Source organism: Echeneis naucrates, chromosome 9 (assembly GCF_900963305.1).
Source record: "Echeneis naucrates chromosome 9, fEcheNa1.1, whole genome shotgun sequence".
Classification (NCBI taxonomy): domain Eukaryota; kingdom Metazoa; phylum Chordata; class Actinopteri; order Carangiformes; family Echeneidae; genus Echeneis; species Echeneis naucrates.
In genome coordinates this window covers 12,263,145-12,288,216 of record NC_042519.1, presented here as the reverse complement: position 1 = coordinate 12,288,216, position 25,072 = coordinate 12,263,145, and the positions used below count along the sequence as shown (strand labels likewise).

General features: G+C 41.8%; 1 protein-coding gene across 1 annotated transcript in view; it reads left to right on the top strand.

Annotated features, from left to right (window-relative positions):
* Nucleotides 1-10,138: 10,138 nt before the first annotated feature.
* The window catches only part of LOC115048462 (uncharacterized), a 26,042-nt gene continuing 11,108 nt past the window's right edge, over nucleotides 10,139-25,072 (top strand). The window contains exons 1-7 of the mRNA XM_029509926.1: nucleotides 10,139-10,196; nucleotides 10,641-10,807; nucleotides 12,225-12,332; nucleotides 12,983-13,071; nucleotides 19,643-19,792; nucleotides 20,184-20,515; nucleotides 20,649-24,221. Of these exons, the coding sequence (XP_029365786.1) occupies nucleotides 13,003-13,071; nucleotides 19,643-19,792; nucleotides 20,184-20,515; nucleotides 20,649-24,221 (4,124 nt within the window). The 5' untranslated portion in view covers nucleotides 10,139-10,196; nucleotides 10,641-10,807; nucleotides 12,225-12,332; nucleotides 12,983-13,002. The remainder of the gene's footprint in view (nucleotides 10,197-10,640; nucleotides 10,808-12,224; nucleotides 12,333-12,982; nucleotides 13,072-19,642; nucleotides 19,793-20,183; nucleotides 20,516-20,648; nucleotides 24,222-25,072) is intronic.

Below are 25,072 nucleotides of genomic sequence, written 5' to 3'. Positions count from 1 at the left end.
AGGGAAGACTCGGGGTGAGTTAAGAGCCTTCTGCGTCGATCACACCAGGTTGCGGGTATAATGAATGAAAGGCTGCTACTGATCTGCCACAGGCTGCGTTCCTGTTGCTGGATAAAAAAAGGCGCATGGCATAAAGCCTCTCACGTCCCTTCGGTTCCCCAAGCACCTGTAGATCGACAATAATGACAGTGTAGGGGCCGGGAAGGCGTGCTTTTGTGTCCGGATAATAAACTCGTTGTGTTTTCGGGAACATCAGTGTGTGAATTTGAATGAGGAGCTGATTTCTAAAAAGGGAGAGGCCTGACATCAACAAGTTTAGCCAGAGGCTATCCTTCCCTGTTATCTGGCTGCTCTGCAGATAAGTGACTCATAATCTCCATGCGATCCAGAGCCGAATATCTGTCCTCACATTAAAAAAGAGATATCATGAAAATAATACACTGTAATTTTCACAGGCCAAATGACTGAGCAGCACCCGTGCCAGAGTATTTTGTATCTTTGGGCCACACATACTTGTATGTTGTTCCAGATTTGTGAATATACTGTTGTTGTTTTGTTTTTTTTTCCAGTCTGTTTGGACACATTTAGCCTGCCAGGAGTGCAACAGTTGCACAGATGTTCCCAGTAGGGAGCCTTTCATGCATCATGCACATACCTTAAGGCCATGGGGCCCCTAAATCTGCTCTTTATGCATGTGCTTGTTTAAATGGCATTGTTGTATCATCAGTCGGCCATAGTGCCTTTCAAAGGCTTAAGGAGCTGTGAACATGGATATTTTTCCGCCCATCCAAAGAGTATTTGTGATGACTCAGTTCCCAGTTGCACTTCATTGCAATGGTACTGGTATGCTGGCTGCATCTTGTTTTTCATTTAGTTTCCTTGCCAGTGCCAGACCACGGCTGCCTCTTTGTAGCAGTAGCCACCAAAGAGTTTCTTATAGTTATGATTCTGCACTTTTTCCTAACTGAATTAACTTGCTCATGTTTTTTATAGATTACGAAAATGGTGGGAACTCATAAACACAATCAGCGTGCAGCCACACACATGAACATATCCTCTGCTCTACAATCATACAAACTGATAAGTTATAATAAAATATGTTTTTAAAGTTATAACCTTTTCTAACAACCAATCATGAACTTAAAACATTTTAATTAAAATGGATGTGAGAAAAAACAATAAAAGCTTGTATCCTCATTTCTTAGGATACAAGCTTTTATTTGTTTTTATTCTCTTGGTTAATTATATTTTCAACGATACTACCACATTCAGTGGAATCACAGTGCCTTATCAGTACAACACAAACATGCCAATGATCAGCCCGAGTGGAATAACTTCTACCACACTTCACATAAACGCACAGAAACCTGAGGAAAAGGAACGCTCAAAGAAGCAAATCTGCAGATCAGAGCACTGTTAGCTGATGGGTATCGTGGAGGTCGTAGATAAAGTCTAACACATCATGATTGTCAACTATTTACCTCTTAAGCATCCACAAAGGCATGCAGACACTTTATCTCACTTTTCCAGCTCTCCCATATAAACTTTGATGACTTGCTCTTTTTCTGGCCACCCTCTACAGTCTGTCAACCCCTCATCCCCACCCTTTTGCTCCTTTTTTTTTTTTTTTGCCTTTCTCTCTCTCTACCACTCTCTGGATGGCTACCATCCAAAGCACCCATACTTCTAATTGGTCTGGCTCTGACTGCTTCCTGATCCTGTCTTTCTTTCTCACTCAGTTTTTCTCTACCTTCATAGCTCCCGATCCCTCACTCACTCATCATTTGGCATGGAGCTGAACAACGTGCTGAGTGGACTTCCTGCATCCGTACTTCTAAATCTACACACTACTACACAGATAGGTCATTTACACAGACGCTCACACACAAAATATGTTTTTAGGTCTACTTTGTGTTTCGCATCTTGCTTTGAACTAAGATTAAGTAATTGCAAAATCTAAGGCCATTTTTAAACTTGTGTCAGGGTGCTAGCGGTCATTACTTTTCCTCCCAGCCAAACTTTACAACATTGCCTAATTGTTGAGACATAATTTCTTTCTTGATGAAAAAAGGGTCTGGACTGGCTTCATTTTCAAGGTTTTGTGGGCTGTCATAATCTTAATAGAAAGGTTGGCTTGAAAGATGCAATAACTTAAGTGTTTATTAGCATGACTGAACCAAACGTTTTAAAAAGGAAGCTTGTTTGCCTCAGTAGGGTCTTCCAAAGAATACCTATCCCAGCTGTCCCATTTAGTTATAGGTTTGGTGTAATTACCATTGTTTGTGTTTCTTCAAAGTAGTTCATGTTAAATTCTCTTTTTTAGCTCATGAAGTTTTCTCTCAGCCCAGCTTCTTTCTGTGTGAATTTTTTTATCATCTTCCTTATGTAGAAATTCAGACTCTCAGAGTTCTGATTTTGCCTGTGAGATAGGCTGATTCAAAGTGTTTTTTTCCCCATCTTATACACTTAGGGAATAACCTCCCAGGGGAGTAATTACTGTAAGCTTGTAAATCTCTTCATTTTTTTCTGTAGCCTTTCAGGAAGTTACAGGTATTGAAAGAGGATTCATAAAATACTTCACACATGGAGATGAGATGGGGCTCAAAGGCAGGGTACTCAGCTCAAAAGATATCAGATGACCAATATGTGCTCTCACACACATACACTCACCCACCAGTGTTCTCCCTTTGCAGGAGAACAGATACTAAGTGGCATTTTCTCCTGCTAATGCATCACTTCCTTTTTTCTAGCCGTCTTGTATTGATTTATTCCCCCTCTCTCCATCCTTTGAAGGAACTGATTGCAGACCTCCCTGCTCACTCCCTCATATCTAGTCTCTTCATCCTTTTTTCTCTCATTGCACTATCACATTTTTTCACCTGTCTTCCTTCTTTTTGCCTGTTCCCCTCTCCCCAGGTTTTCAGCATGCCCGACTAATTATTCTGCTGTCCATATGCCATGCTATCTTGCCCCCTTTTTCATGAGAATCTAACTCATTGCCCTCCTTCCTCCTCACTCACCACATTTCACTTTTTCATCTTCAACTTAACCGTCAGCCTCCAGGATCTCTCCTCACTTCTCTCCCTATCCTACTTTTTCTTCCCCGTTTCATTCATCCATCCATCTGATCCAACATATGCAAGCAAGACATAACTCCATTTTGCTTCATTATTACAAATGATTAATCTCACCTTGGCATGGAGCTCACTTAGATAAACAGTCTCTCTTTGGTATTTGACAACAAATGCAGTAAAGCTTTAAAAGGCAGGATAAACAAATGAAATAAAATTGAAAGTCGTCCAGTCTACACTGGTCAGATGACCGTGGTTTAAATTATTCTGATATTTGCACTAATACTAACCATGATAGCTTTTTGATTTCCATTTTTCATGTAACAGTAACATTGCTTGAACATGAGCATAGCTTTGGTTGCTACTGGCACTGATTGTTGCACTGCCAGTCTTTGGCGCCTCTTTAATGCAGCTCCTGTTTTCCTCACAATAATAATTTGCTTTCACTGGCAAAAAGAAAACATTATTTTCAAGTATATTCCAGTATATCCTGTGTTATCTATAGAAAAGTTCAGGAAAATTTGGAGGTGAAAATAATGAACTTCTGACCTTATGTTTGCCACTCTGGGCTACCAGAAAGAATGTAGCCAGGAAACGTGAACAGTTAAGGCCTGTCATTGTTTCCGTATTTTTTTCTTCCTCCCCCACTGCTCCATCCTTGCCTTCTTCTTCCAAACCCATTAAGATCAGCCACAGATTAACATGAAATTCATTGTATCCACATTTTGGTTCTTGATTAACAGTGCAGGCTGCGGGGCAGGTTTGTACTAGTGGTGAGTCAGCTTATCTTTTAAAGATAAAACAAATAGACACAGAAGCTCACACAGACCAGGCTGAGGATGAATTTTTTGAGTTTGTTTCAAATTCCCCTAAATTACTTCTGTTTCCATCATAATATCCTGAATTTCTTGAACATTTTTTAGTTGCGTTGTTGAATCTCTCAGAGACAAAGGGTGGCTGTCCAGAGTCCAATACCTGTATTTAAAGACCAGTGCTGGAATCGGGCTATAAAATTCAGAAACTGTTTTGTAGAATGCCCGCCTCATTAAACTCTCAGCCAAAAGTCTCAGTCAACAAATGAAGGAGGAAATTTAATTTTCTGCCTTTTTTCCCTCATAGATCAATGTTTAACCTCAGTAATGGAGTTGTCATTAATGTCCACTTAGCATAAATGGTTAGTGTTTATCTGCATTGTTTAGTAGATTTAATGGAAGTCATAATTTTTCTAATAAAGATATATTACTCTGAGTTAACAGTGAAAATGTTCCTCTTACTAATGCTACACTTTTACGACTGATTGTGCTTACAGCACATTAGAAATAGAATATTCTTCTTGCAGCTGCACAAATATAAACAGGAACTAGAAAAAGAGATCGCATTTCTCCTGTGCAAGCTTCTCTTCAATGGGTCCCAGTAAAATTCTGAATAAAATTTTAAATCTTCTCCTAACGTGCAAAGCTCTGAATGCTCAAGCTCCATCGTATCTCATAGAGCTCAGAGTTCCTTATTGTCCCAGTAGATCACTTTGTTCTCTGGATGTAGGTTTACTTGTGGTTCCTAGAGTATCCAAGAGTAAATCAGGAGGCAGATCTTTCAATTCTTCTATGCAACCAACTCCCAGTATCAGTCCAGGAGTCAGACTCTCGCAGCTTAAAACCTGCTTTTCTGACAAGCCTATGGTTAAAAATGTTTTAACCATGTAATGTTTAATTATTTGTTTTCTTTAGTTGTGCTGCGATAGGGCTAGACTGCTTGGGGTTGCACTAAGCACCTCTCGCTCTCTTTCTCTCCCTCTGTGTCTCTGTGGCTCTCTCTCTCCCTCCCTGTCTCCCTCCCTCTGTATCTCTGTGGCTCTCTCTCTCCCTCCCTGTCTCCCTCCCTCTGTATCTCTGTGGCTCCCTCTCTCCCTCCCCATTTTCCTCAATCTGTCTCTCTGGCTCTCTCTCTCTCCACCATGCAAGTACATTGAGACGTTACATGTGTCTGAATTTGTTTCTTTCTGTAGTCTGTGTTTTGTCTTTCCTGTCCCCGTCCTACAGGTGCTGAATAATCTGCTCCATGTTCCTGCTCAGTACCTGCTGCTGCAGTAGTTACCTTTAGTTATCATTACACACTGATACTCACTTCCCGTTGTAACCTCTTCTTCTCACCTACTGCTAATATTTACTAGCGCACATTTAGAACTTCCAGGTTTCTGTCACTGTATGATTTCTGCATTTTGTTCGTATTTTCCATGGCCTCTTCTCTTTTCCTGTTCTTGTTCTCTCTCCATCCCTCTATTGACTCCCCCCCCCCCCCCCCCCCCCCGTCTATTTCACACTCCAACTGTGTCTCTCTCCTCTCTCTGCCCCTTCACCCCCTCATCTCTCCCTCTTTCAACCAACCAGTGGGGACAGATGGCTGTCCTCCCTGAGCCCGGTTCTGCCCGCACTTGCTCTTTGAGGGATGTGTTGGGTCCCTTTAACAACTCCATAAAGACTTTAGACCTGCTCTATGTATAAAGTGGCTTGATGTAACATTGTTATGATTTGGTGCTATTTAAATAAATTTGGTTTGATTTAATTTCTTCCAAGCATGAACGCAGGAATGACCCAGCAGCACCGTGACTGCTCTATGAATGTATAGCAGTGGTATACATCCTTTTTAAGTCAAAGATCCCTGATCTTGGCCTTGGTGAAAGCCAAGAGCTACCTATAGAACTGCTAATTGAAAAAGACAGCTAACACTGTATTTCCTTTTATTTGCCTGTATTTGAATTACACGCACTTTGGTGCAACAATTGAAACTGATGCAGCCACGAAAAGACTGTAATAAATCTACTTATCAATAATAATAAGTTGTTCGTACATACAGTCAAAGACACGGAAAGTTTTTAACAATGATCCAAAGCACTTTTCTAATGTTTCACTGTTATCGCCCCACCCGGTGTACATGCAGGGTTTGTGCATGTATATATATCTGAAGTGAACTCAGCCATTTTGAAGTAACTTTTAAAAACTAAATACTGTATTCATGTATGCCACACATACACTCTTTCACTGAGGTAAATAAAAAGCCCTCTTCCCATTCCGGGTGGAAATTATCTGCCTCCGCCATGCTAGCTAGCTAGCTAGCTAGCTCCTTCGCTTATCTGGATGGAGAGAGCCGCTTGCAAGACGGACCATTAATAACGCGGGCACTGGCTATCTGTGTGTTTCTTAAGATGTTTTACTATTCATTTGGAGTGCTACAGGGAAGGACTCAAAGATCGAGAAAGAAGAAGAAATCGAGTGTCACTGAATCGCGTGTTCCCAAGATCGTTTGTCGGCCTTACCGACCTTGTCTGTGTGTTTCCAGGCGGACGCATCCGAAGAGCCAATCCATGTTGTTCTAGGTGGACCCGAGCCGGATGTCGACACTGTGGCCGCCACACTGTGCTTAGCCCTACACCTCAGCCAGGTAACGTGATCTGCTTACAGCCAAACCACTGCGAAAACCAAAAGTTTTGACCGTGTTTAAAGGTGATGTCGAGCACCTTACACACACACACACACACACACACACACACACACACGCACGCACGCACGCACGCACGCACGCACGCACACACATTTACACGCTGATTATTTCGTCCTGAGGTTGTGTTGGAAGCAGAAAAAAAAAATGGAAAAAATGGAAAAGATGTGAGCAACTCTGACGAAGCCAAATTGTGATTGCTAAATAATCTGGGTCACGGTCTGATTTAAGTTTAAGATTTGGCCCTTATAAAATAATTGTCTGATCTCAGTTGTCACTAAAAAAGCTTGTACCAAGTTCCAAACCCAAACTATATAACAAAATAAAACAAAAAACATTATGAAATCTGTTTTTTTTACATTTGTTTCTCACCCTACAAAAACCAGAATTAGTTTTTTCCATCTGTGAGAAGCCCCTCTCCTTTGGTCATTGCACAGGAGAAGATGGCCAAATGGAAGCAGACTCAAACATGCACCTATATTGTCTATATTGAGTGTTTATTTGGTGATCAATTCTGTAGTTGAATAAGAAGATTTTTGAATACTCGAATAATCTTTCAATTATGAAGAATCAAAAGGCTTTTTTTGTTCTTGTTTATACCGGCGCCTCTCACAGTGGGGCGGTGCAGCATCTGCTCCAGGTGATACTGTACAAACACAACTGCAGACCACTGCGGAGGTCTCTGCACAGCTCCTCCACAAAAACCAAACCAAACCGAGGTGCAGCAAAAACTCTGTCACGCCACAGATCTATGGCAACTATCCGCCACCATTTTGGAGCCAAACTCCAGGCAGGAGGCGGGAATCTGTCCAAAGAGCAACTATCACCAGCTCCCTTAGTCAGCATTTAGGGTTGCCAGATTGGGCGGTTTTGCGGTCTACTTTGTGGGCAAAATGGGTTTGGGTGGGTGAATAAAAATTGGAGTGGTTTCGGATCAGTTCAGCGGGCAAATACTGCGACGCTGATTTACAGTTAGCAGAGTGGGCGAGTCCAGTAACCCTGGCAATGATCTTAAGAAAGGACCAGAACTGCGCATAGCAACGTACATTACGTGCCACATGGCCACTGGTGCTGTTGACGAATTATCTCATGGTCTCGCTGGCAAAACACCGCTGCCAGGCACAAAGACACCATGCACCAGGTGAAAACCCCCACCTTCCATCAACACACCAACATGGCTACTAGGCTGTGTGCTGTTTTTGCGCCTGGCAGCGGTGCTTTGCCAGAATATAGTACAGGTCACAGAATTAATTAGGAAAATTCTTGAGTACAAAATGCTTTTCCTCACTCATCTAACTGGAGAATACGGTGACTGACTCCATTTCATTTGGGACAGGAGTATCACTTTAAAGCTTGTTAATGATTTCAATGTGTTTAAATGAGAAACAAGACAAAGCAATTTCGGGCAGCTTTTTGTGCATTCTTGTGGTTTTTGATGAGATTTTGGGCTGGAAAACTTTGCTGGCATCTGGCAACACTGTCAACAGTCAGTCAGATGGGAGACCAGCCACGTCGATTCATATAAGAATCGCAATTCTCATTTACTACAATTCAGAATCGATTCAAAATGTCCCAAAATTAATTAAAAAAAAAAAAAAAAAAAAAAATTCTGCCTCAATTTTGTATAAGGGACATCCTGATGTCACCACAGAGCCGGTTCTGGAAAATACACATGCGTGGTAAACACCAAAACAAGGAGGAAACTGCAATAATGGAGGAAAGAGATTCAGTTGGCCCCGTTCTCGCTGAAGGCAAACATTTGGACTCATTTTGGTTTTTACCTAGAACCCTATAAAATCAGTTTTATTTTTTCCCAAATTCCATATAAATTTTTCCCATATTCTTTTTTTCCCTTCCCAGTTCCGCTGTTAGCATTTTACACAAATTTAACCCTGAGAGAGTGTTTTATGTAATGAAATATAGACAATTTCTTCAGTTATAGCTGAAACCTTTCATGCTTCCACACATTTAAGCAAAAACATAATAATAAAAAAATTAAACATACGTTTCACAACTGTGGTGGAAATATATACCACTGTAAACTTTTCCACCAAAAACTGACATCTCCATTGAAGCATGTGATAGTCAGCCTCTTTGTGTTGAGCTTTGTGAGTGACTCTCGTTTCACTTAGCACTTAATTACCCCTCAGAGAATTTTCCTGACAGATACGTTCCTTTTTATTCTGAAAAAAAGACCGGGATCCGGTCTCTGTGGGGGGATCCAGTCTCTTGTCTCATCTAGTCTGGTCTGGTCTAGTCTCTAGTCTGTGGAGGGGGGTCTGGTGTCTCATCTAGTCAGGTGTGATCTGGTCTAGTCTCTACTCTCTGCAGGGGTCCAGTCTCTGATCTGGTCTGGTCTGATCTAGTCTCTCAGGGGTCCGGTCTATGGAGGGGGGATCCGATCTCTCGTTTAGTCTGGTATGATCTGAACTTGTCTCTACTCTGTGCAGGGGTCTGTCCCTATTCTGGAGGGTTCTTGTCCTGGGGGGTCCATCTCTGGTCTCGATTGGTCTGGTCCTGTAGCTACAGCTACTTGCTGTAGCCCAGTTCATTACTTGTCACCAATTAACAAATTAACCTGGACATGTTCAGGTGCCCACAGCGGGAATTGAACTGCGCCCACTCCGCTCAAGTCACCACATTCATTCATCAGTTGGGGGGCATTATTAGTGACCCCTGCGGAGCATTTTCCTGACAGATACATGCCTTTTTATTCCGGAAAAAAAAAACAAAGAAACTTCTATGTAAAATTTCGGCCAGTTGTTATTCAATGTTCATAATGAATTCTGTTTTTAATGTCTAATTATGTGATTCCGTGATTGCAGACTTTATAGGTTCCTATTTAACGAATGCCCGGGAAGACCGAGCTTGACATCATTAGCTCTTTACTTTGATTTATTGCTACTTCTCTGACTTTAAATTCAAAGAATTCACATTTTTCAGTTGAGTTCAGTTCTATATCACTAAGTATGCCTTTTAAAAGAAAAAGGTAGACTTTCTTTAAACTTTTTTCCTTCAAACAAATTGTTGTTTGATTATCCAATAACCTCTCGTGCTTGAATTTCATTTAATGGTATAATTATATCACAGATAAAGTTTGTTTTTGACGACCCCCTTATGTGGTGAGGTGCTTTTGTTTGAAATGCCCATCCGTGGTGGAAACTACACAAAAAAACAGTGAGAAGTGAGCAACTAGTTTTATGGAAAACCACAAAAAAGTTCCTGTCATTCATTGTAGGCCCAGGTGTGGCACAATATCCTATAGGAAACATATAAACCCCAGTAGGTTTAAAATTTTCCCTATATTTCCGCTATAAAAATGTACTGATACATCCAGATGTTTCACCTCTTCTGTTCACAGTATTATTATTCTTGTTATTACACTTTGCAACTGGTGTCACGTACTTTGTGTGTTTGTGCACTCCAGAAGGAAACAGCAGGTGGAGTGTGTCTGCCACTGTTGTGCAGAAGGAGATGTGCTGCAGTGTTGCCTGAGGATACAGCGAGGTATCTGCAGAGGGTGAAAATCTGTGAGAGCTTGCTGCTGTGGAGGGAGGAAGTGGATCTCGTGAAGCTTCATCACACCAGAAAACTCTCACTCACACTGCTTAGAGATGGACTTCTGGAAAGGTAAACACACTCGCATATGTAAATCATGTCAACACACGCACACGCCAGATCAAGTTTGTTAAGAGTTGGAGCAAGTCTTTAGCTGCTTTACGGATGAGACACCAGGGAAGTTATTAAAATCTTACCTGGAAGTGAGTTTAGAGAATTTTGGATGTTTTACATTTCACTGGACCAACACAGGTGAATGTGTGGGCAGGTTATGTTAAAACATATGTGCATGCAAATTGGGAATGTATCCAGACGCAGTGGGTTCCGGCTGAAGAGACTGTGTTTGTTGATGCAAACAATGAGGTTGAGTGTTTTGGGTATGTGTTTCAGGCCTACATGTGTTCATCCCTCATGACCCAAAGGGGAGTTGTATTTATGCAAATTCCTCACAATCATCACTCCTTCCCCTGTAGCCATCCATATCTTCTTATCCCCCCTGTCTTTTCACCCTCCCAGCTCTGAGTACCACGCTTTGGAGTCCAGCATCCAGCGAGTAGTCCATCACGGCGGGCAGCAGGATGCAGGGGATGATGGGGCATCGTCCGCAGTGACGACAGTCACCAGGGAGATTCTTCAAGAGGCAGCAGAGCACATCAGAGCAACGCTGGGGGAGATTCTTGGAGGTGAGGGAAGCACAGGCGCCCCCCCAGGGGGAGTAATGGGGCGATGAAGGAGGACACACACAAATCCCTTGACATGACTCGCTTAACACCCACCAGGAGAGATGGGGAAAGAGAGAGATAAAGGCGAGTGAATGTGAGCAAGGCAGAGTGTAGAAAGACACACAGAGTCCCATAATGTGGTCCTTTTTCAATTGGAGTTGGTTTAGTCTGTTGAGTTGTTCCTGTTTTTTCAGGTGAAGTAGTTTAATTTTCCACGGAAATAAGAAATTCATTAAAAAATGAATCAGTAAGCACTTTAAAGGGAGAGAAGGAAAGCCAACAGCCTGCCGAACAAGTGCTCTAGATGTCAACGTTAAGCTGCTGGGCAAAAGCTGAGCGGAAGATGCGACTGCTTACATTTCAATGACGCGCTGATGCTTCTCACTGTGATATACAGACAGACAGCCAGAGAACAGCCTGATAGAGAAGCAGTGAATTAATGTGGATGAAGTTAAAGAGGGAAATTGGGTGCAGACTGACAGAAGTGAAGATGATTAGAAAAAGAGAAAGATGTACTTTGAGGCCCATTGACTCCTACAGAGGTTAATAATTAGACCATAATATTGTGAAATCTTTCTCCTGTCCCAAGAAAATGATTGCCAAATGAGATAAAAAACACTTTTTATGGGTTTTTAAACTTATCTGAAGCAAAGATAAAGCCTTCACAATACTCTGTACCATGTACTCTGTTGTAAAATGATGGCTCTCATTCAGAGACTTTGCTGTCACTTCCCCATCAAATGTTCCTTCAGAATAGATTTATTTTATATCTAAGTATTATACAGTTTGTTTACTGTAAACTATTTCCTTTTTCTTTTGGGGAAAATAATAATTGAAATAAATGCTTGAAATGTTGAAGTAGGTAAAAACATCAAACACATTCCTTCTCTTCTTCCTTTGACCGATTTAATGATTTGCTTTCCACTGTGGTGCCTTGTTATCGTGCTGTATATAAACTATTTGAAGTATAGCCTTTGCTTCACAAAGAGATTGCAGTTTCTGTGTTTTGCCTGGTTCCTGTTGGAGACGTCTTGGTCAATAATTGTGTAATAACATATGGCAGAATTTGTTTCTGTTCAGCTCAATTTACATTGTTAGATCTGTGAAACAGTTTGGAGTGGTCATAAATGTAGAGGTCACATTTCATTGTAAAACTTAGATAAAGCAGGGACTCGAGAATGTGCATATAAAATGTAATGTAGGAATACACTTACAATACAATACAAGTGATCCTTGCCTTCTACCAGAAGTTCAGGCTTCTCAACTTGTCATTGACAGTCAAGAGGTTATCAGCAACACCGTTAAAACTGTCATGTTGCGTTTATGAAATATTTGAACTTACACTGCATTCACTTTGTTTGTGTGTTTATATTTTCAGAGGCTTTGCGGCTGCAAAGTGGAGCACTGTGGATAAAACATGGCCATCGGTCAGCAAAACTGGAGGAGCTCATAAGAACCTTGGAGCAATGGACAGACAGCACTGCAGGTGATGAGGCAAAGTTATGGCATGTGCATGTCCAGCAGGTGGGCTTTCTATTGATCACAGAGAGTTTGTACTAGGGAGAGAGAGAGACAGGATAAGCTGTGAAATAAAACTTTTGTGTCCTCTCTTGAAAGTTGATGATATTTTTCAATTTAGTCAGTGTTGGTGATGCTCTGAATTGTGATGTAAAGTTAAGTTGTTGTTTGTTTTTTTCTGATATTTTGAGTTGTGATCGCTGTAGCCTGAATGCCTATCACTAGTGTGATAACAAACTGGGTGGGGAATGTGTTTCTCCGATAGGCTTCACCCACATAGTCCCATTCATATAAATTCTGCTGCTGAATGACAGTTAACTGACATTTAAGATTGCCTGAATGACAACTAATACTTTTAAATGAAGACATGACTTTGTTTAATTTATCTATCCATCTGTACTGTACAGATTTGAATCAGTTGGAATTACCTAATTACTTTTAAGTGTAATATGGTAGATTGTGAAAGGTAGGGCATTCACATTTGTGTTTCTTCTTATCTGTTGTGTATATATATATATATACACACACACATACATACACATATATTTTTTATTATTATTTTTTTTGTGTGTGTTTTACATAACTGCTAGTCTGTTTGTGTATTTTGCCTGGATGTAGACTTGGAGCAGCTGCTTACAATGACGCTGAGGGAGTTTTCAGATGGAGAGATGACCATAGCACTGACTTCAGTGACCACCGATAAGGAGGTATGTTTGTATCATTAAAAACCAAATTCCTTTTATTTTCTGTGAAGTCGGGGAAAACAGTATTACAGGAACATGTTTGTTTGTTTGTTTGTTTTAATAAGAAAAGACCTCTCTCTTGTTTAAACAGTCTTGTTTAATTAAGTCTAAATTGGGCCCATGCTGTGTGGGACCAGAAACCCAACAACGATCAAGTTCATTTATCCGAAACTCAGCGGCTGAATCAGGTTGAATGAACTGAAAGAGCTTCAGGTTTAAAGAATACTTTGTGTAAATCAAATCTAAATACAGTTTTGACAAATTTTTGTATAGAAAATTATGTCAATGTATGTGTTTGTCAGCACATTTTATCTTCACATCACACGTGCAGGATTCAAAGAAATAATGGCCATTTCATACACTTACTACCTCAATTAAAGTTCGTGGGTCCGATGTTTCTTTTAATGTATCATGGGTGTGACATTGATGTGTAATTCCATGTGCTTGTTGTTCTAAAAAGAAGTGCATGACAACTTGTATATGCTTATGAGAGAAAACAAAAACTTTGATAACTAAAGAAAACTGTGCTTCTCTTTAAAAAGTTACTTATGATGGCTTTCATGTTTTGGGTACATCACACCTTCGCTCTATCATTTGGTGGTGGTGTTCTTATGCAAGTGTAGGAGCCCCTCTGATGTTGTGATGTTCTGCATTTGGATGAGATGTAGATTGAGGCCTGAGAGTCTCACACATAAACAGGAATCACCTTCCTCCCCACTGATATCCTAAAAATTCAACACACGCACTCAAACATACACAAATGTTATCGCACATTTGTGTTCGCTATCTATCACAGTTTTTTCTTCTTCACATTTGCAATCACACTCACACTCTTTCTCACACACACACACACACACACACACACAGGGTGCTTTAAGCCTTAAAGCCTACCCCTAGCTTTTCTCCCTGCTGCAACTTCTAATGTGTTCACCCCCACACCCCCCCTCAAAAAAATCATTCATTATTTCTTTTATATCTCCTTCTCACTTCCAAAGCCCATTTTTCTCAGCGGCTGCCTAGCGTGCAGTATTAGGCTATGTGTAAAATAAATGATGTCTGTAGCCGTAGGGGTATGGCTCTGCCTCCCCCAGAAAACTACCTAACGTCCAAGGAACATTAAACACCCAGATCCTCGTTTAGCGAATAAATAACCATTCATTTGAATGGCTTTGTCTGTGTGCACACACTGGACTTTCTGTGCATATTTTACCAGCACTGTGCCTACATGCTGCGTGTCAGGAGCGAGAGAGAGAGAGAGAGAGGGGGCCCATTAGAGACTTAATATAGAATAAATGGCCAGGGGCCTGTGTGTTGCCAGAGGACCCTCCAACTCCGCAGCATCATGGTGGGTTACTAATGACCTGAGATCAGGCTCCAAAATGAACTCCTCATATGCATGTCATTTGCAGTGTGTATATATTTATATATTATTTTTTAATTGTGTTTGAAAAGAGAGTAAAACGGAATCAGAGTGTCATTTATTGAGGGGGCTTAAGGAAGTTCTTTCCAGAAAACTAAATAAATTAGATTCAATTAGTCTTTAATGGTTTATGTGTTTGTCAAAGTGTGGGTTTTTTGTCTGTGTGTGTGTGTGTCTGTGTGTATATATGTTTGATAGCAGTTATGGGAAACAGAGTTAGATTGTGAGGTAAAACAAATCTGGCCCCAACTGCCTTGTTAGCGGAAGAAAAAGCTACTGTGTGTGCGGTATAATGATATGGACACATCGTATGTAGACTGACTAATGCACTTTTGTATACTGTACAAACACACATTAGTCAGTCTGTATGCTCTCCTATTATGCAAGAGAATAGTGCATCTGAAGCTGTGAAAACAAAAATGTCTCAGCTCCTCAAACAATAATTTCCTGTTAGTCTACAGTGACACAAAGCACTTCTCGAAAATTACCACAAAAAAGTTTTCCATGATGTTTGGCATGAGTAACAGTATGAGTAACAAGATTTTCTGAGTCTATGTGAAGCAACCAGATGGTTTAAAAGAAGGCTTCTATGCTAGCAAGCTATTTTCTTTATTCTAGCAAAATTTGTCCGATAATCAATATCCGAAGTTGCTGAATCTCAGTGAGAGAGAATCTTTTATTTCTACATTCAAAACACAAGCTATTTATTATCATTTGTTTTCTTTTCTGAATAATTGAAGTCTGTGCTGAAACTTTTATTGCCCTCACAAAGAGCTTCACTTTCTGTTACAGTCATTTAGTGACTAATCAAAGTAATAATATGAGCAATTATTTGAAAGACGTCCTATTAGTTGGAGGAGTCCTCCACCAAGCGTGCGTGTTCTGTATAGAGGGGGAACTTTATGAAAGAATAAAGGCAAATACGTCTTCCTTCCTTCCTTCTGTCAGTCTATATTGTTATTATTCTTAATACGTGGTAGGAAAGTAGTTGTATCTTGGTATGAGATTGCTGATACGTTTGCTATTTGTCATCTTAGATCTCTTTAGACCACTTCTAAAGCATTTCGAGTAGAATAAAAAAGTACTTGGTACATTTTTAAATATCAAACTACCAATAGACATATCATTTTTGGCAGTAGTGATATGTATTGATTTCACCACGGCTGTTTTAGTTTAGTATCTCGGTTTAGAAAAGTATTCAGCTCATACTTCCCATTATGTTGTTTTCATGTGGTCAAGCTAACTGGCATTACATTTTTTTATAAGTGACTGGTACCACAGGAGCAAAGGGGGATTGCCTGCCTTAGAGGTGCGGAGTCATTGAACAGCATCACCTGTTATGAGCCTTTTCCTAATGATCTGAAAGTTTTTGTGTCACGCAAAACATCATGATGCTCAAATTCACAAACACACAAACAATAATAAAAACACATTATCCTCATTTTCATACCAATGAGCGTGTGTGTTTCATGGTTGAGTAATTAGTGCTGGCAGATGAAGCTTTGGTCGGATGAAGAGTTGTCATGCTGTGGGGTTGATGAACTGTGGGAAGGACAGGAGCCTGCAGCCACACACACACACACACAGCCATCAATATGTGAATAATGTGTGTGACTCCCTTGTTAATATGGACTTCTATTAAACAATGTTTTAATCATCTTTCCTCTATTGTCTTCCACTCTTGAGACAGTAAAGAGAGCCACAGTGGAAAAGCATTTTGGTTTACCTGAAATGAACCCTAACCCTTTTTATGTTGGTGACGATGATTGTCTCTAATGTGTTGTTTATTCACAGTCCTCTGGCCCTTCTGTTTGTTTATGCAGGGCCAGTGTTGCCCTACGCCACTTGCACAAATAATTATGCTCACTAATGAAGGGGCCCGCAGCCACAGCACTTGCTAAATGCCTTTCTGATGAGAGGCACTAGGAGACAGCAGGTGCAGGGTGGGCCTCCCAGGGACTAAGATTGAAGACCAGGAAGCCACGCTGCCCAATCCATCCATCCCTCCATGTTTCCCTTCCTCTCTGACTTCCTGTCTTTCTTTCATGCACTGCAGCGATCTTCTTTGTGAAGGTATTCAGATTGTGGTTGCCAACTCAATTCAGAAGTGGATTAAAATGTTGCACTTCTGGAAAAAACAAAACAAAAAAATCTATAAAGGATTTACTCTTATCAGTGTGGGTGTTGTTGCAGCTCTATAGTATACAAACAAATAAGCAGAGTGGAACAATCCTTTTTGCACTCCATATGAAATACTTTGCAATAAATTTGTTTGGCTGCAACACCCATAATAGCATTTGTAGCATAAACACCAATGTAAGATTTAAATAAGTTTGGCAAACCGCTGCACAGGAAACGCATCATACTGTGTTTTTACTAACTTTCCATCATCTCCTCTCCCACCTGAAACACTCATTCTCTTCTTTCCCTTACCCCATTTCAGTCCTCCCCCAGTGGCTTCCTCGGGCTTTGAGGGCAAACAAATAAACAAAACAAAACATGTATACACTCAGTGCTTGGCCCCCAAATCCCGAGTGAATGAACTGATCGAACGAAGCATGTGGAGAAGGCCCATATGAGAGAGACGGAAACGCATTTGAGCTTCTTCCTCTGCAAACTTTTACACACACACACACACACACACCCCTTCCTCCTCCACTGGTCCTCCTTATGCAAAGGAACTTCATGAGCAAGTATGTGCGGGTGCGTGTGAGTGCGAACAATCGGGTACGGCTGTTCCGCGAGTGCGTGCATGCGCGAGCGCGGTAAACGGTACACACGCCGCACTGCCTGCGAACATTTGCGTGCGTGTGTTTGAGCAGGGTGGTGTCAGCTCGTTCCTTGCCACCCCATTTGCTGTAGCTGCACCGCTGTGATCACAGACAGATGTATAAATCAAAGCTCGCTTGATGGATTCATCAGGGTGGCGAAACGATCGCCTGAGAAGAACTCGCAACTCTCTTAGCGTTCAGTGTTCTGACGGAAAGGGTATGCAAAGAGCCTAAATGGATGAACGCTTGATTAATTCTTTGCCGGAGATGTTGGCGACAGCAGGAAATGTGTTTTTGCTTTGACTGTGTTTGCACGGGAATTTACGCACGCGGGGCATGAGTTATGAGGCCCGAGCTTTGCACCTAAGGCTATTGTACATAATGATGGCAGGTTGGGAGAACTGCAAGCAGCCGCTAAAGACTTGCTACCTGTGGAGCAGAGACAGGGTGGGTGGGTGAGCCGGTGAGGGCTGAAGCTGCAAGGGGCAACACAAGCAAATGCAAAGTGTGACAGACACAGAGGCACACAGGTGATGCAAGGGCAGGGTGCATCAAAAACAAAACTGAATATGAATTATTCAAAAAAAAAAAAGTGAGACTGAAGGGGAAGTGACTCAAACTTCTTCTTCTTCGAAAGCAACCTTTCAGTTTTCTATGCGATACCTCCATCTTACCAAAAACCCAACAAATGAGGTGCAGGTTAGGGTGTCCAGGTCCTTAGGTTCTTGGAGAAGGTTAGAAAGTGTTTTTTGTTTTTTTTTTTATAGCTAACATGTTGGTAATTTATAAGAGAAGGCAATCTGTGTATCTGGGGGTGGCAGAAAGAGGGAGGGAGCGGGGGCAATATGAGTAGTAATTTACTCAGTTAAAAGCCAAATGGCAGCCAGACTGTCGCCCTGCATGTTATCACAGAGATTTGCTCTTTTTCTGACTACATTTCCCTGCTCGCGTGTGTGTGTCCACGCACACCCATATACGAACACAGCTGGGTGGCAGCTTTAGAGTACCAGCATCATTTGAGCATTTCTGTTTATACTGTACTGTAAATCACAAAGACTTGATTGTGATAACAGAACTCGTGTATGTACTCGTGCATATTTGCTGTGCACACTAACGTCATGGTGGATTTATGTGTGTATCTTTATGGGTGAAAGTTACATGTGCCTCCACTTGTGCGTTTGTACTTAAGTGAGTGAATATGTGTGTTTTAACGAATCTTGGGAGGCTTCATTGCACTCATCAGGATATCAGTGTTGAAAAATGGCAGTGTCAGTGAAGTGACTGTATGGGCGTGTGTGTGTGTGAAGATTGATGGCCCTGTGGATGACAGCAGCCATATTGTGGAGAGGGAAAAGGATGGTAGGAGGGAGGATGTGGGGGGGGCTGCGCAGGGGGAGGGGTATTGTAACCCCCTCATCCACACAGGTTAATATTGACACAGCCTGGGCGGATACAGTGCCTGAAGTGCTCATCAATCATATTCAGTGGACCCACGCAAAAACACACATTCACAAGCAGGCTCAAGCAGAGACAAGGACCACACAGCTCATAAAAAAAAGGGGAACTGGTCGAGCCAAGTACATCATTGGACTATGTGAAGTATAGAGAAATCTGTTTTCATGAATGGCAGGCACACACATCAAACTTCCTCTGTTAGTTTTACTTCAACTACTTCTTTTGTTTGAAAGTTTGTCTTAAATAAGCACAACAACAATTTTAAGAACTTTACAAAACAAACAGTTGTACAACAAATTTAGATTAATCAAGCAAATATGTTTTCAAAATTGTCACGTTGCAGACTTTATGTGCAGCCCTGCATTGCAAATTATGGCTGCAATAACATTAACGTTAATCATTTCAGAGAAAAAGAAAAAAAAAAACAAGTTCCCTTGACAAACAAAACAATTAATTAATGCAACTTTCCATCCATCAATCATAGTGTGTGTCACTGAATTACCATAATCTGTGCATGGTGGCTGTTTTAAGAGCAAACAGTTAATTTCCAAACAATAAATCACAAAGTGTCTCTCTACCCCTCTGTGCACTTTGACAGCTTCGTCTCTCATTGCTACAGATGAAGGCTTACTTCAGTCCCCCCTCCCAAAAAAGAAAAAAATCATATGTACAATAAAAGGCAGGGGGGTAACAAAGTTTCCCACACAGCTGTAAGCAAAATAATCATTTTAGGATATTATGATATAATGTAATAGGCTCATTGTTTTCTTTAGCATTTTTTTATTCATTAATAACACAAGTTCAAAAAAAGTTGAAACTTTTCAATATCTGACAGCATGCTGTACACATCCGATGTTGATTTGTCCCAGTTTCTCTTTCTCTCCCTCAGGACTGGCATGGTAACGTGGATGGGCTAAAGGCATTCAGTCACCGTCACGGCCTTGACGGTCTGGTGGTTCTCTTGTCAATCAGTGACACAGTTCATCATCCCCGCCAGCAAGTTCTTGTCTATTCAAACAACACAGACATCTTAAGTAAGGTAATCAGCGTCAAGGCTACTACCAGCCATCTATTCTACGGATGGCACACAGTTGGAGAGCTGTTGGTTTAGCGGTTTAGAGTTTGTGCCATGTGATCGCAGTGTTGTTGGTTCAAATCCCTCTCTCCCTGTTTCCTATTAGCCTCTCTGCTAATTCAAAGGGTTGTCATTAATCGTTTGCAAATGTGTTTGATTCACTGTATTACCAAGAGTAGCAAGAACTTCACAGGAGGTTTCCTGAATGATGTGGTAGGTTAAATGGGATAAAGCCCGTAATTATCCTGCTCAGGCGATGATGGCCGTAAGCCCAAATTCTTGCTTTTGTCATTTCAGAAATATCATTTTATATAGATAAAAGTAGGATGCTAAGATGAAGTGGCTGTTTTTTCAGATCTGCTATGAGTTGGAAGAGTCTTCCAGCTGGTCTCTTTCTGGAGAACTGGACGCAAAAGCAAATTTCCAGGTTTACCACATCCCATTAAACACTCCCTCATCTTCTGGTACCCCATCTCTGCTGGAAGAAGAAATCCAGGGCCTCCTTAAGGACTTTGTGGACCGACGGACCTCTGTTTTAGCCTGCCACCCTAGCAGTCGGACCTCTTCTACTGAGGGAGTAGCAGGCAGTGTGGAGTTCTCCCAGGGATCATCTGGTATCAATGACATGGATGGTTCTGACATAGAGAGGGCAGAGGGAGGCAATGGAGATGTGGCAGCAATAGGAAGGTACTAAAGACATTTCTGAGTTTTTTCATAGAATGAGTGTTGTCATATAAAGATAATATATGTTAAATATATATGCATAATTTTGGGTGCTGAAAAAAATTCTATGAAAATGTTCTTTTATCTCTGCAAATAGGGTGATGGCAGATGGTGAAGAAGACACAGGAGGGGTAGGAGTCAATGCTGGCGGGGAGTTAGTGAGCCCTGACAGCGGCATGACCACCATTCGCAGCAGCCGATCCTCCAAGGAGAGTTCAGTGTTCCTGAGTGATGACAGTCCAATTGGTGAAGTTACAGCAGGAGTAGGTCCAGTAGCTGGACCAGGAGGGCTCTTCCTTAGAAACCCCTCTCCTCTGGGCTTGTTATCCCTCTCCTCTCCTGTCCCACCTGAGAGGAGGAAGCAACGCTCCAGCAGAAATAGGAGTGATAACTTTGACCTGTTCAGTTTTGACCCACTACATAGTAGTGACCATTCCTTGCACACAGGAGAACGGGCAAATTCTGAAGGAAGAGGAGATGAGGGTGGAAGAAGGAGCTCCAACTTATCAGAGCTTGAAGAACTGAGCTTACTGGATTTCTCTGCTCCAGATTCAATGGATGGGTTTGGAAGAAGAGATTCTTCAGCTCACCACCATGGTCAAACCCATGGATGTGAAAGTGTTGACACTGTAGTTCCTCCAACCCCAGTCAACAGCCTGGTAGGTAGCCGCCCACCAAGCAGTTGCGGGGTCAGGTTCTTCCCAGAAGATGTAGCTGAAAGAATCAGTGGCCTACAGCACAAGGCCAGTGTGTCTTCATCCTTGTCAGAGACCTGGGATGAACTTGGTTTTGACACCCAAGGAGCAATGTCTTCAAGTGACAGTAATCTTTGGAGTAGAACCAAAGAATCTGAGAGCCCACAAAATATTGTAGAGGATCTTGCAAGCAAACAGTTAGGCAGTGATATGACAGAAAAAGAAAGCTGGGAGATTTCTAAGTCAGTAAGTACCCGGAAGAGAGGAAAGAACCTTGAACCTCAGCTTAGTCTGGTCACTGAGCAGACTGAATCATATGGAGACTGGGTCCCAGATGCTGTATTGAAGGATCAGTGGAACCCTGTCACTTTGGCTGATCTTCAATTGGCACCACCCAAGGAAGTAACTGGAAAAGGCAAAGCTGGTTTAATCGGAGTGACAGAAAAAACACAGGGTTTTTTAAGAAAGAAAGGAGTTCTAAACCCTTTAACACCAGACACATCAAAAGAAGAGGAGGAAGGGGCCCAAGGAAAAAAAGGAGTGCAACAGGTGGAGCTCCTTGACTTCTGGACGTATTCTGCTCAAAAGGGATTTCTCAATAAATCAAAATCTGAAAGCGGAACCACCACATCTTACCCCGAATCGCTAGATATGTGGAATATGACAATCCGAGATGACAGTCTATCACCACTAACAACCCCTGATAATTTGTCTGAAAACTCAGGTTCTTTCTGTGGGGTGAACCCAAATGTAGGTGCCACATCTGTGGAGAGTCCATTAGGCTACACTGACGGGGGAATGGAGATGTGGAACACCACCATACAGGAAGACAGCTCTTCCACTGTAACAAGCCCAGAAGGGCCTGAAAATGTAAAGGACTTCAGTCAACCGGGATCACTGGATGCTGGTGATTCTCTGGGGACATATGTAATGAACCAAACAGCAGAAGAACATTGTATAGAGGAGGAGAGAGATGTGACCGCAGTAAGTAGCCACACACCTGAGGTTAGTTGGATGGGGACTGAACACAATGTGAAGATAGTCATAGAGGCTCCAGAAGGTAGATTACCAGAAGAAACATGGGAGGGTGATATGCAGACTGTTCATAGACAACAGTCTGGTGTAGAGAACTTGAAATCTGAACATTCAGAAGATGAGCTATCCCAGTACCAAGGCGCTAATATGTGTGACTTACCTGTACCTGGCATGGTCACCTCCACCTCTGAATATGACAATGTAGGAGTTGGTGGGTGGAGCGTGCCATCTTCCCCTGAGACCCATGCCAGCCCTGTGGTGGACATGATACAGCTGGAGGAGCAGTCTAGCCCTTTTATAACTATGACCAAACCCATTCAGATGAATCAGGGGCACGATAAGTACCAATTGGATACTTCTTTGCCAGTCAATCAGTCAGCCAATCAGGTGTTCCTCTTTGAAGGAACTACTGAGTTGGGTCAGATGACCAGGAGCAGTGGAAGTTCACCAGACAGCAAGTATGACAACAAAAGCCCAGATGTATCAGAAGAGGCTGACTGGACAGAACATCCCAGTGAATATTCTCCATTTGTTATGGTGGGCTGTTCCTCTGTCATTCAGCAAAGTTTAGAAAATGATCTCTCAAGTCCAGCAGAAGCTACTGAGACTCAAATCCAGACTGACCAATCATTATCCCAAAGCCATGTGAACTGGGAAAGATTGGAATCAGGTATATTATCACATGATAGTCCAAACAAAATGGCCTGCAATGAAGACAGGACTGCCACTGAAACCCAGCAGGAGGGTAAGAAAGAGAGCAATGGAAATACAGAGGGAAAAATAACTGAAACAATGCCCCTGGGCTCCAGCTCTGGGGGTGTGAGAGACACACTGAAATGCAGCCCTGACGGTCTACAACCACAGAGTCGAGATGAACTCAGGTCCAATTCTGATGGAGATTCATCTTCGGGCCTTGAAATGGAATACATAGTAGTGTCTGGAACAGTAAAGGAAGCTGAGAGAGAGAGACATGGTAGGCAATCAAAAGAAAAAAGAAAGTCCATGGAAACATTTAGCACGCTTTTCTATGCTGCCTCGGTGCTTCAAAGCCAGGCCCAAGCTGCACATGGGGGACACCAGGAGAATACAGAAAAAAGTTGGCAAAGTCCTATCAAGGAGGATTCCAACTGTCAGTTTAGAGTAGATGATGAGCAAAGTCAAGCTTCTTTAATCTCTCATTATCAGACAAACCTAGATAATGCCCCTGAGTGTCAGATGATGCAAGAAATCACCAGTCCAAACCAATCAAAAAACACTTCGGAAGCTTTTCATCAGTCAGTAGAAGAAGAAAACCATGATGATAAATCAACTGTTGGTACCAGAAGTGTTTCTCCATCACTAAGATATCCATCCGATCACTTCCTGAAAACCAGACAGGAAATATATGTCCATTCGCAGATCTCAATGGAAGATTCAGATGAGGGTGGGCAGTCACCGTCTGCACCTCCACCATGCCCTGCTTCTTTGGGTGACATTCAGGACTGGGGAGATCAGTTAGTCAGACAGGACACACCTCAAACTACATCGGATATACAATCCCCTGTGCTGACCAACAGTTCAGTCTCCCACACCTGCTCTTCAGCTGGCACCCCTATTAGCGATTTGGGTGTTTCTACTGACAGAGCACTTGGATTACCATTTTCTGGAGATTTAATGGAAGAGCAGAGCGAAAACGAAGAGCAGGAGGAAGAAGCTCATACAAAACACACTGCCCCAACAAAATGGACCACAGAAATACAAAGCGAAAGGGAAGGAAGACAAAAGCTAGAGTCTTCTGATCTGCTAAGTAATGTGGAGCAAAGTGTTCAACAACCGCCACATCATGAGCAGCATTACTTTGATGGACATCTAATAAGGACAGTTGATCATGATAAATGGTCATCTGACCAACCAATTGGAAACCACAACGCTTCTCAAGACAGCTATTCTTTTGTTTTAAGGTAAGATATGCCCCTCAAATTATATTCTTAATCTTGAGCTTTCTTTGTCACATTTACTTCATCAAAAATAGACTACAGATACAGAAACTCAAAATGCTAATTGATTAGCTTTTTGTAGAATGAGACAGTATGATGTTATCAGACTACTTATCTTGGTTGTGTTACCTACAGTTGTAAACTCTTTGTAATGTAGGCTACATCTAGTTTTTAGTAAATCTTACCATGCAGGAAATTTTATATTGGATTCATTAATATTTTAATTGAGATCCCCCTGTTTTATAATCCAGGTTAGATTAGGATAGTATGGCACAGCTAATTGTTAGGGCTAAGCATTTATTTGTGATGGTTAATGTCAATGTTAGTAGTAGTGTTAGGATAAGGCCAAGTGAATGCCTCGTATCAATGAGTGGTCTATAAGTAATAAACAAACACTGCTTGTGTATGTAAGTCTCTTTCCTGTGATCAGCAGCCTGCTATCATCTGCTGCTCTGTTTCAGAGTGTGTGTGTGCTTATAAATCTGTTTATGCCTCATTAAATATGTATTACCTGCCTCATTACAGCTGGAGCCCCACCACAGCTAATGGGAACAGATCCCCTAGCTCTCTTACAAGGTGTTGGGTGTGTGTGCATGGATGCAGGCCCATGTGTGAGTGTGTGTCTAGGTAATGCCCAGTGCATCAGATTATAAAAGTTTGTCCGTGCAGCTTCAACGTTACCTGAACAAAGAGAATGTAGTATACTTATGTTTGTTGTTTGCCCTTGTGTAATTACTTTAATATACTGGCTACTCCTACGACAGATAATCTACTACCGCAGACAAACATTACAAAGTATGTTTTTTGTGAATGAA